Raw genomic sequence first — 12,860 nt, forward strand, 5'->3', positions numbered from 1 at the left:
GTTACTACATGTACTAGTTAGGAAAATTTAAAAACTTAAATTTGGACATGTTTTGCAAAAAGTGTAGGGAAAATGTAAAACGGCTATAACTTTTGCATACGATGTCAGAAAAAACGTATAATATATCAAAATGTTCAGCACGAAAATCCGCCTTCGATTTTGACCGCCTACGGCCTGTTTGCAAATTTTTAGAATCCTCAAATTCTAAAAGGAAAAAAAGTTATGCTCAAATTTCTTTTTTTTTGAATTTTTGTTAAATGTGGTCAAACTATGGTCAAACTACTTATTGAAGAAGTATTAGTGTTACTAAATAATTATTCAAGAATATTAGTGTTACTAAATAATTATTTCAGTTTTTTTGAATTTTGGTCAAATCTGGTCAAACTGTGGTCAAACAATGGTCAAACTAATTATTCAAGAAATATTAGTGTTACTAAATAATTATTTCAGTTTTTTTGAATTTTGGTCAAATCTAGTCAAACTGTGGTCAAACTATGGTCAAACTACTTATTCAAGAAATATTAGTGTTACTAAATAATTATTGTTTTTTACAACAATAGTTTCAAACTCAAACAGTGAAATGTGTGACTTCATGCTAAAGCTAAATTCCTGAGGGTTAATAGGATTGACATCTTACTATTGTTAGGAAAACAACAAGTGCAGACTTGGAAACGAGGGAGAATAGAACCCGGAAGTTAAGCGTGCTTAGGCTGGAGTAGTGAGAGGATGGGTGACCGTCCGGGAAGTTAGATGATTTAGAATGATGAGGGATGATTAGAGATTAGAGGTTAAATTAAGCAGTAATGAGGGGTGATTAGAGATTAGACGTTAAAATAATTCAGAAATTCGAAAATCAAAAAAAAAATTAAAAAAAATTCATAAAATTTCCTTTTAGTCCCGGTGCTTTAGTAATGACCCTTTAGTCCCGGTTCCAGAACCGGGACTAAAGGCCCTTATGAACCGGGACTAAAGGCCTTTTTTTACTAGTGTATGTTGCAAAAAGGCAAAGGCAATTTCTTTTTGCAACATGACCTATGTTGCAAAAGTTTTCTACAACATGACCTCTATTGCCAACATTTCTACAACACAACCTTTGGTGTAAAAGTTTCTGAAGTATTACCTCTATTGCAAAATTAAAGAACGCCGCTTGGCCACACGATCTAATGGCTCGCGACCCGGCTGATTTTTTTAAAAATCAGCCGGCGGACGTGTAGCACACCCCTTTTGAATTTAGAAATATAGAAGTAAAATTAAGATAGTTTATGAAGGATCAACATATTATCTATAATAAACAATCTTAATAAGTAAATGGGGTGCACTGGATTTTCCAATACTTGTTAATTTCCAATTCCTAGATGAAGTTGTGTTACGTATTGTCCCAAAGGAAAAACTGAAACATCAACGAAAAAAGGAAATTAAGCAGCAGCATGGCAGCTTTATTGTCTCGATGCCGGGAATATTGGTACTAGTACTATATATATACGAGCCAAAGCGACAATCACATTTGCAGCTAGCACAAAACAAAACAATGGGCCAACCGCCGGGGCCGTGGACGTTGCCGGTGATCGGCAGTCTGCACCACATCGCCGGGCAGCTCCCGCACCGTGCCTTGCGCGACATAGCGCGGCGGTACGGGTGGCCCGTGATGCTGCTCCACCTCGGCGAGGTGCCCACGCTCGTCGTCTCCTCCCGCTCCGGTGCGCGCGAAGTGATGAAGACCCACGACGCTGCGTTCGCCTCACGGCCCCTGAGCTCCACCGTGCGCGTGCTCACAAACGGCGGGCGGGACATCATCTTCGCCCCCTATGGCGACCACTGGCGAATGATGCGCCGGATCGCCGTGACCGAGCTCCTCACGGCCCGCCGAGTCCTCTCCTTCCGTGCTATCCGGGAGCAGGAGGTCGCCGCCATGCTCCGCGCCATCGCTGCCGGCGGGGAAGAGGTCGACATGCGCACGCGGCTGTCGGCAATGGTGGCGGACAGCACGGTGCGCGCCGTGATGGGGGACCGCTGTAGGGACCGGGATGTGTTCCTCCGGGAGGTCGACCGCGCCAACGAGCTTGGCAGGGGGTTCAACCTGGCGGACTTGTGGCCGTCATCGCGGCTCCTCGTTTGGGCCAGCGGCGCCGTTCGCCGTGCCGAGGAGTGCCGTGACGCCGTGTTCGGGATCCTCGACGGCATCATCGTCGAGCACCTGGAGAGGATGGACGGTGTTGGAGACGACGATCAGGACCTTATCGATGTGCTCCTGAGGATACAGAAAGACGGCGGCAGCGGCCTAGACATGGACTCTCTTAAAGCCGTCATCTTCGTAAGCAATCTCAGTTATGCTTACTAATGTATTTTTTGAGAAACACTACTTGTTTAATACTATGATCAATCATCAATCCCTTTCTCGCGAGTTTCAGTGTTTAATCATAGAGACGTAGGGTTGACTAATGTTAAAAAAATGACGTAGGGTTGACTTAGTAAAACATTTTCATAAATTATTTTAAACTTCAAAAAGCCTTTTCTTGTTAGCCCTAGGAGGGAACAAATTAAACTACTCCAGTCAGTTTGTGCTTAGAGCACGATAATCTAGCTGTGTCATGTCCAAGCAACTTCTGAATAGTAAACTCGTGTAGGAGTAGCAAATTTATGAAGCATGCATGCATGTGTATTGACTATTGAGGGGATTCAGTGCGTATATGGTTTGTGTCCTTTTTCAAACGGAAACATGACGGATCTTGGTTATAATTTTGCAGAAATGTTGACCGTATATACACTCCACAGCATCTATGAATTTCTTAGGATCCTCGTTTTGGATTATATATTTTCAGGACTAATTCATATATATGTAATAGTAGTATTTATTATGAACAAAATCATGTATTAGTACGAACATAAATGTTTTTGTTACGGATGTCATGAGTACACCCATTTTTGCTTGATGATCATCATTGAATCTATTCATGAAATTCTGTCAGCGTGGATGTGAGATATTCATGATCCCTATGCTAGTACATTTTTTTATGGATCATCGTCAGAGGAGAGTGTGTTCCTATGATTTCGTTAAGAAGAAGAGAGTTAACCTGGTTTCTAGGAAAAACTAGGCCCTAAACCACACAAACATGGTTGATTATGGGATAATCACACACACAAAATAAGAAATCCCTAACGAATCTAGACACCACAATCAATCCCAAACCAACGATCAAGGGCCAAAAAGACCTGAGGTAAAGGAGAAGAAGCTCTTTGGAACGCCTTCAAGAAGGAAGTGCTGGCCGTGGGCGCCAATGGCACCGGCACAATGCTTCGTCCAAGTACTCCATACTCCACCACCCCACCATCCCACCAAACCATGTGGAGGGGATCCGCCTGCACCCACAGCCGGAAACCTAGCTAGCTACAGCCAACAATGATCTAGTATCAGGATAAAATCCTCGACAACGTTTTCAAGAAGGAAATAGATGCATGTGGACACCTCCGCCGCCGATACGAACCAGCCAAAGCATATGTCCAAAGCCCATACACATTCCACCTCGACAAGCCTCTTAGGAGGAGGATAGGCCTCTAGCATACTCCAAACTAGCCTAAGCACGAACGAAGTGGCAATGGCAGACCACGCGAAGTACAAGAAAGGGCGAACCACCACCCGATGCCTCTCCTCCGCATCACATGTGACAACACCAAGGATACTAGCCTCGCCAAAGCCAGAACACACCCGTGAGGACTCCACCATGTGAGGTATGCACAGACCACCAGAGCACGAGCCCCACCCCTAAGGCCCCTTTTCTCTCATTGTGGCATGCCACAAGACGCCGATAACGAATCTGAGTGGGACCCTAGATCCACAGCTCAGAACCATCCTACAACAGCCACAAGTGGTAGTCACGTTGCCGGAGGAAGAGGATTTTCGCCGCTGCCACTGCCCAGAAAGCGCCGTCCCATGCCACCTCATAATCCCTAGTAAGACGCCAAACACCGCTGCGAACACCTCCTCCATGAGCCACCTTGCCACCCCCAGCAGCACAAGCCACCACCAAAGGTCAACCATGTGCACTGGCCGCGACAAGCACTGGCTCGGACAACCACTGCGCAACCACCATTGGAAGAAGTCGACACCGCCTACCAAGGGTAGTCAGAATCACGATTCTATTGTACGATTCTACGATCCAAACTAACCCTATGATTCTATGATTTGGTTAGTAGAATCTACATTTCTAAAATTTCTATTGTTAAAATTCTACGATTTGTGACCATACCATTAGAGCTCCGATCTGATTTAAGACCACGATACTAACTACCTCGGACCACCTGCAGCCCCCATGCACCTCAACAGACGGTTGCCAACCGCCACCACGCACCCAAGTCACGGGCCCATATTATGCCCGCATCCGCGACCACCGCCGAACGTAGTTGTGTGTCGCACCACCGTGCCAAATGATGCACCCCCCGACCCCGCCCATACGACCACCACGCTGTACTGCCACGACAAGGAGAACCACCACTACCGAGCAAAACTTTGACCCACACCACTATGAGGACAGAAAGCCTCGTCTCCGTTGTCCGCGCAACGGGCTTAGCCTAGTCGCATCTTCTGGCGGCGGCGAGGGGGGTGGACAGATAGTGGCGGAGCATCGACAACGGTTGGTTGGGGAGCCACCGGTGTCACTCCTGGGCGGAGCGACTCAAGGGTCTGGATCTTCAATCCAGAAATTGTCAAGTTATACAGTCACATTAAAAGAGACGATTTGTACTTGTTTTCTGTTTTTTCTTTTCTTTTTACAATAAAAATCTTTTACATTTTTCTAGAAAGAGAATCTATTATTGGTTCCTTGGAATTTATCACATATTTGATACTCCCTCCATTCCTAAATTTGAGCCCTTTTAGAGATTCTAATATGGACTACATATGGAGCGAAATTAGTGAATCTACACTCTAAAATATGTCTGTATATATCCGTAAGTAGTTTGTACTGAAATCTCTAAAATGTCTTACATTTAGAAACGGAGGGAGTATATGATATTGATTTTATTTGTTTATTTATTTCATATTTCTAGATGCTTTATTTACTACTAATTGGGGATTCTATCGTGGCAAGTGTTCTGGTGGGTGTTAATCAGGACATTCATTTTTGCTTGATCATAAACATTAAATTTAATTTATCGCAATATTTTGTTCAGTACATACACGAGTATTCATGCCACATACTACCCCCATTCCAAAATATATGACGCTTTGATAGGCTAACCTTATTACATCTAAAGAAATTATTTGTATTTGTTGGCTCTTCCTTTATGTTTTGTCGATGAAATATGTTAACTAGAAACAGAAGCCTGTTATTGCTTCCTTAAAATTTATCACGTATATGACAAAAGCTTATAACTAGCTTATCCAGCTAGCTAACAAAAAGCCTATAATTAGCCTTTCCTACTTATATGGCAAAATTAAGGGCATATATAGTATTAGTATGATACTTGCTGTCAACTCCTCGCATGAGTCTCCTCAACGCCTCACCTTTTGTTGGGTAACTGCCAATGAGACGCTCATCAACATGACGGTTCAACCGGTTAGCGTTTGTGTGGTTCTCTTCTGCAATTGATATGTAGCTTTCCAATCATTAAAACACTTCTACTGCCTAATCTATTTGGAGACTCCTGTTTGTTGTTCGGAGTGGTAGCGTAGCATAGTCTAGACACTTATGACCAGCTCACATATAATCTGAGTCACTGAAATTTCCTTTTATTTAGAATTGACGGCTTAGATCTATTTGCTCCTAGAATTAATGTGGTGGCTGGGAAGATGCCTCCAGTTAGTAAATAGATAGATAGATAAATAGATAGTAGTATAATACTACTCCACTTCCATGAATTAATGTGGTGGCTGGAGTAGAAGATTTCTGTATGAGCTTGATGGTTTACTCGGAGTCAACGAACTCAACCACTTCCATCACTGATCAATTTTAGTCAGAGTCAACGGACAGCATAGTTGATTTGTCAACTCAGAAAAAAATATGAATGCAGGACATCTTTGCCGCGGGCAGCGAGACGTCATCCACAACACTCGAGTGGATCATGGCGGAGCTGGTGAAGAACCCGAAGGTGATGCATCGGGTCACAACGGAGGTTCGCCAAGCTTTCGGGGCGGGCGGCACAGTGGTCGAGGAGCAGCTCGCCAACCTCGTCCCGTACCTGCAGCTCGTGATCCGGGAGACGCTCCGACTGCACACGCCGCTGCCGCTGCTGCTCCCCCGAGAGTGCAGGGAAGAGGCGGGTTGTCGTGTACTTGGATACGACGTGCCGCAGGGCACACAGGTGCTAGTGAACGCCTGGGCGCTCAGCCGCGACGAGCGGTACTGGCCCGATGCGCCGGAGGAGTTCCGACCGGAGCGATTCGAGAAGTCGGAGGTGGATTTCAGGGGAGCGGATTTTGAGCTCCTGCCGTTCGGTTCCGGGAGGAGAATTTGCCCTGGCTTGGCATTTGGACTCGCCAACGTGGAGCTCGCGCTTGCTAGTCTGCTGCTGCACTTCGACTGGGAGGCGCCGGGGCTGGATGATCCTGCAGGGTTTGACATGACCGAGGCCTTCGGCGTCACTACAAGGCGGAAGAATGGACTCGTGTTGCGCCCTGTCCTCCGCGTGCCGTTGCCAGGTGTCTAGTTGTAATTGTCATTTCTATTTTATTTAGCTCATTGGTTTGGGGTTGCTGAACTTATTTACAATCTGCCACGAAGTAATTCTCAAAATAATTAAAAACATTTGACAAAATATTTAATCCACCACACCAGAAAATTCCATGACTTGAATTTTCGGAAATTCCACTCTCCTCCCTCCTTTCAGAGTCGCCAGGAGTTCCCTGGTCCCTCTCCTTTCATTCACCATGGTGCCGTTGGCCGGAGAAGGGATGGGAGATGCGGTTAGGTACTTAGAGCATCTCCAGCCGTTGAGCCCCCCAGGAGGCCCTTTTTTCGCCGCTTGGGGGGCTGCCGGCGAAAAATTTGGCATGGGGGTGAAATTTCTTCCACTCGTTGCGCCCCCCATGTAGCTGGGGCCGAGGTCGGTGAGCACGACGAACGCTGCAGGGACGACGCGCTCGGCCACTCCTTCTGCTACGCCTCCGCCGCCGCCTACTCCTCCTCCTTCCGCCACGGCATCTCCGGCGCCGGCCCGTCCGCCACGCCGGCCAGCGGGAGCGCGAGCAGGCAGAGGTGGGCGTTGGGCTTCCTCGGCAGCGTCGAAGGCGCTCGCGGGGATGGTGCTCTTGCTCCTGCTCCTGCTTGGGGACGCCGGCCAGTGGTGAGCGCGCGCGCGGCTCGGTGGCCGGCCACGGCACGGTCAATGCGATGAGCGGGGTGACGAGGGAGCACGCGGGCGCGCATGGGGCGAGCGGCCGGGATACGCCGACGCGAGGCAACTGCGGGCCACGACCGGCGAGCGAGTTGCGGGGCGGGGGCCGCATCGGGCGCGGTGCAGAGGAGCGGCGCGGGGGCGGGCGCGACGGCCGGAGACGAGGCCATGGTGCGGGGAGGCGGCGGACGCCAGCGAGGGCAGCAGGACGCCCCTTCCAACCTCGGCGAGCAGGACGCGTTGGCGCACGCGAGATCTGCCCCGGCCACGACAGGAGGGCGCGGGCGAGCTCCGCCTCGGCCAACGCAGAAAAGCGCCGGCGAGCTCCGCCCCGACCACGCGCAGCTCCGCCCCGGACAGGAGGGTGCGGGCGAGCTCCGGCCACGGCGCCTCCCCGTGCAGCTCGGAGTGCATGCGGCTCGGTGTGTGTGCGTGGGGCAGAAGGAAAGAGAAAAGAGAGGAGAGAGAGGAGAGGAGAGAGAGGGGGATGGGTGGCTGACGTGGGCCAATCGCGTCGCTTAAACAAAAGCGCCGGTGCCCCCAGCTGCCCCCCGATAGCCTGGGTGTGGGCTGGGCTCGCCGGCTCTGATTTTTTTGCGAAAACCGGCGAAAAGTGAGGTCGTGGGGGTCGTGGCTGGGATGATTTTTATCTGCCGGCGCTGAAAAAATGCTCCTGGGGGGCTTCTTGGGGGCCGGCTGGAGATGCTCCTAGGCTGTCTTGGTAGATGCTAGGGATTTTCCATAAGGAATCTATCCAACTAGTTCTACGGCTCTACCTCGTGTACTTTGTATTTCTCAGCAAAACCGAGTATCTCATACTACACTCTACATATGGCCGGAAAGTACTCTACCGGTTCTGTGGGCGTGCTCTCAGACGAAAGTACTCGTCTATGAGTGACGTGTGCACGGTCCCAATGCCAACAATTCGTAGCAAGCTTTGGTGCACCGTCCATGATTTTCGTAAAGCAAGAGCAGGTTATGGCATTGGGAGGCAAGCAAATTGTGTTGGCAGCAACAGGAGAGCCGATGTTGATGGCGAGGAAGTCTCACAATACCCCGGCCTAGATCATAATGTTAGATCGCTTTGGATCGGATAGGTTAGATTCTTCGGTAAACCTACCTTCTGCCTGGCCTTGCGGGTTCGAACCAGCAGCCATGGTGATGTTGTGGCGGCGGTGATGGCAGTGAGATGGTGACGGTGGTGTGGAGCTATGTTGTGGCGGCGGTGATGGCAGTGAGATGGTGGCGGTGGTGTGGAGCTTCCTGTGAGCACCGCGCTAACTCTAGATCGGTAGGGATTGTAGGTGAGGATTGTGGCAGCGATTAACCTCGTTGAGTCGTGCCCCGGCCCCCATCTCTGTTTATATAGCACGGGTCACAGGGGCCCACCAACCATGGTTTGGTTGGGCGCCCCCGATCAGGGCGCGAGTCAGGGGCCCGTTCGACCCGTTGGGTTCTAACGGGAGAGAGATCAACCTAACATTCTCCCCCTTGATCTCAACTTTACTTTTAACTTTATACTTTCTAGTTTATTTGTTTCATCACATATTGGTACATAGAGCATGTTTCATCGTCACAGCTTAATTGCCGATAGAATCATACAGCTACAACATACGTTATGTTCAGAAACAAATTTTGTTCCTTTTGGGCCTATCCAGAAATCATAAGGCTTTTCCTTAAACCCATGCCAGCCAAGTGTTCCTTGAACACATTGGGTGGTAAGCCTTTCGCTAGCGGATCCGCAAGCATATCTTTTGTCCTTATATGCTCGAGACTTATAGTTTGATCCTGGATTTTATCTTTCACAACATAATACCTTATCTTTATTGTTTTGGCAGCATTACTCGACTTGTTGTTGTGAGCATAGAATACTGCAGGCTGGTTATCACAGTACATCTTTAGTGGTTTGTGAATACAATCTACCACTTTCAAGTCGGGTACAAACTTCTTTAGCCATATCGCATGCCCCGTGGCTTCGAAGCATGCTATGAATTCTGCATACATCGTGGATGATGTAACTATTGACTGTTTGGAGCTTTTCCACGAAATAGCTCCCCCAGCGAGAGTGAAGACGTATCCTGACGTGGATTTTCTATCATCTCTGTCCTCCGCAAAATCTGCGTCTGAATACCCTTTTATCTCTAGGGAATCACTTCTCCTGTATATTAGCATGTAGTCCTTCGTACCTTGCGCATAACGCAATGCTTTCTTTACCATCTTCCAGTGCTCTATGCCTGGATTCTCTTGATATCTACCGAGTACCCCAGTGATAAAGGCTAAGTCAGGGCGAGTGCACACTTGTGCATACTGTAAGCTGCCAACGGCCGAAGCATATGGTACTTCCTTCATTCGATCGATCTCGTACTGGTTTTTGGGACATTGGAATTTTCCAAAACTATCGCCCTTAACTATAGGAGCAGGTGTGGCTTTACTCGCATGCATATTATACTTTTTAAGAACTTTTTCTAAATATGCTTTCTGCGATAGTCCTAAGACTCCATTGTTCCTATCTCGGTGAATTTCTATGCCCAAAACATATGATGCTTCACCAAGATCTGTTATGTCAAAATTTGAGGATAAGAACTTCTTTGTTTCTTATAGTAGACTAACATCACTGCTAGCAAGCAGGATATCATCCACATACAAGATTAGGAAAATATATTTCCCATTTTTAAACTTTGCATAAATGCAATTATCCTCAATATTTTCTTTAAATCCAAAACTTTTAATTGTTTCATTAAACTTTAGATACCACTGTTTAGAGGCTTGCTTTAATCCATAAATGGATTTCTTCAGGCGTCATCCCATATTTTCCTTGCCTTCCATGATAAAACCTTTGGGTTGTTTCATGTAGACATTTTCTTTTAAATCCCCGTTGAGAAATGCCGTCTTTACATCCATTTGATGTAACTCTAAATCAAAATGAGCAACTAATGCCATTATGATTCTGAAGGAATCCTTACATGAGACTGGAGAAAATGTCTCATTGTAATCTGTCCCTTCTCTTTGTGTAAATCCTTTTGCCACGAGTCGTGCTTTATACTTTTCTACATTCCCTTTAGAGTCATACTTAATTTTGTAGACCCATTTGCAGCCTACTGTTTTGGCTCCTCTAGGAATTTCCTCTAAGTCCCAAACATCTTTGGAACTCATCGATTTCATCTCGTCTTCCATTGCCTTCATCCACATCGATGAATGAGGGCTTCTCATGGCTTCTTCATATGAAGTGGGGTCTTTTTCCATATGAACCATTTCTGTGTTATAAACTTTAAAGTCAGTAGAAATAGCTGACTTTCTTGGTCTTGTAGACCTTCTAAGGGCCTCAGTTTCAGGCACATTCTGTGCCTCAACTTCTGGCACTTCTTCTAAAATTTGCTGCTGCACCTCCCTTTCATGCTCAACAACGGGTTTAGTCGGCTCCTGACGGACAGGTTCCGGGTCTACCCCCATAGTTGTCATGGGTGGAGTTGCAACTGGTAGTGAGAAAAATGGCCCCTGAATCATTGGATTAGGTGCATGCACCCTCTTCTCCTCAAGATCAATTTTCCGAGCTACCAAGCTCCCCCTCATCATTTCGTCCTCTAAGAAGACTGCATGTCTCGTTTCTACAAACTTTGTATATCTGTCTGGGCAGTAAAAACGAAAACCCTTTTGATCTGTCTGGATAGCCAATGAAGTGGCGACTCACTGTTTTGGCATCTAACTTTGCAATGTTTGGATCAAACATTTTGGCCTCATCAGGGCACCCCCACACCCTGAAGTGTTGTAGGGAGGCACCCTTCCTGTCCATAGCTTGTACGGCGTTTTGGGCACCGACTTGCTTGGTACTCTATTGAGAATGTGAATGGTGGTTTCAAGCGCCTCCATCCATAACCCCAATGGCAAGTTGGAATAACTCATCATGTTGCGCACCATATCCATAAGTGTACGGTTGCACCTTTCAGCTACTCCATTCTTTTCTCACAGAGTGGGATACATTAAAAGCACCTGAGTTATCATATCTTTTTCTTGCCAGAATTTCTCCCGCCGTAAGGGATTTTTGACATAATATTATGTCAACTTTACCCCGTTACGCAGGTATTTTCCCAGACTTTCCCGCCATGCGGGTTTTATCATAATCATCTTTTCTCACCATGCGGGTAATTCCGTGTAAGGGAACATAAATGCCAGAATTGGCTCTTTTGACTGCATATTCAATCATCAAATTCAGGAATAAATCCAAATGCTCTTTGACACACATGCTTGATCCTACGTTGGTCAAATTAAACACGCATGTTGCTTGTTTCATCTCAAATCATGTTGACTGAAAAATCTTCTTCATAGAGAGTACATGAAAGACATTCATCAACCAAGACTCTCAATGATCTATCTCTTTTCTTTTGATGCCATTCTTTAGAGAGAACATACTCATGTTATGACCTTTCTTGGTCATCTTTCGGGTCACAAGTACCCAGCCATTCACTTTCACGAATGAAAGCATGGAAAACTTAGCCAATAATCAACAATAATGGGCATTAAAATAAACCTACGTTAGTCTGGTTAAAAGAAATGCACATTAAACTTTTGAAACTTTCTTTTATATCCTAAATCACCGTTGTGGTAGAAATAGAATAAACACCATCCTTCTACATTAATTTCATATCACCGTTGGGCGGAAATGAAAATAATGCATATAACTCATAAACAATGTGATGATAGTATTTCTATTAAACAACTTTGCTAAGAATTAATCATCATCATCAACTTTATTGCAGCAGGAACAAGAAATATACATTTCTCTAGTTCAAGAGCATTTCTTGATCTTTATCTGTTCTTTGAAAATTGATCACTTTGATGCAAAATTTATTAGAGATTTAAACTTTGAACATAAGACTCATAGAATTATAGCATTGTTATCATCAACGTTGGTCAGAAAATAACAATACCATATTTTAACTTTAAAACAAATATTTTTCTTTTGTCATAGCAGAAACTGTCTACCTCTTATTCCACCCACAGGGGAAAAACATAGCTAAGAACATTTCTTCCAAATAAATTTTCCCGTTGGTTCCAATTTAATTGGAGGATAAAACTTTTACTTTGCAGCGGAAACTTTACAATATTCTATTCAAAAACAATTCTGTACTCTTTTACTCTCTAAGCAATTTTAACCGTTGGTTCAAAAATGCATTAGAGAAGCAACAATTTAATCTGTTACTTTAGTTCTATTCAATTTTAAAAGAGCACTTTTAATTTCAATAATAAAATATCATCATATTATTAACAAAGTTGGTCATAAAAATAACATAATCATTTCATTTCAATAATTACTTTAATATGCTCTTTAAATATAATTCTATCTAAACTTTTATTTTCTTTGTAAAAGAGCACTATTAATTGTTTACGCAGCGGAAAAACATGAATAAAAATTCATGAACTTTTTATTCTTTATAGAAACTTTTCTTTGACCAAATAAGAAATTCATGAACTTTATTATTTTCTTTGTAGAATTCATGAACATTTCTTTTTCTGAAAATTTTCTATTTTCATTT

General features: G+C 45.3%; 1 protein-coding gene across 1 annotated transcript; it reads left to right on the top strand.

Annotated features, from left to right (window-relative positions):
• The first annotated feature begins 1,512 nt into the window (after positions 1-1,512).
• On the top strand, positions 1,513-6,764 carry LOC109770909 (zealexin A1 synthase-like). Its single transcript, XM_020329627.4, has 2 exons — positions 1,513-2,311; positions 6,007-6,764. The coding sequence occupies exons 1-2, from the start codon at positions 1,529-1,531 to the stop codon at positions 6,640-6,642; spliced, it is 1,419 nt and encodes a 472-aa protein (XP_020185216.1). The 5' UTR covers positions 1,513-1,528; the 3' UTR covers positions 6,643-6,764.
• The last annotated feature ends 6,096 nt before the right edge of the window (positions 6,765-12,860 follow it).

The sequence above is a fragment of the Aegilops tauschii genome, chromosome 3 (assembly GCF_002575655.3).
Source record: "Aegilops tauschii subsp. strangulata cultivar AL8/78 chromosome 3, Aet v6.0, whole genome shotgun sequence".
NCBI classification, from domain to species: Eukaryota; Viridiplantae; Streptophyta; class Magnoliopsida; order Poales; family Poaceae; genus Aegilops; species Aegilops tauschii.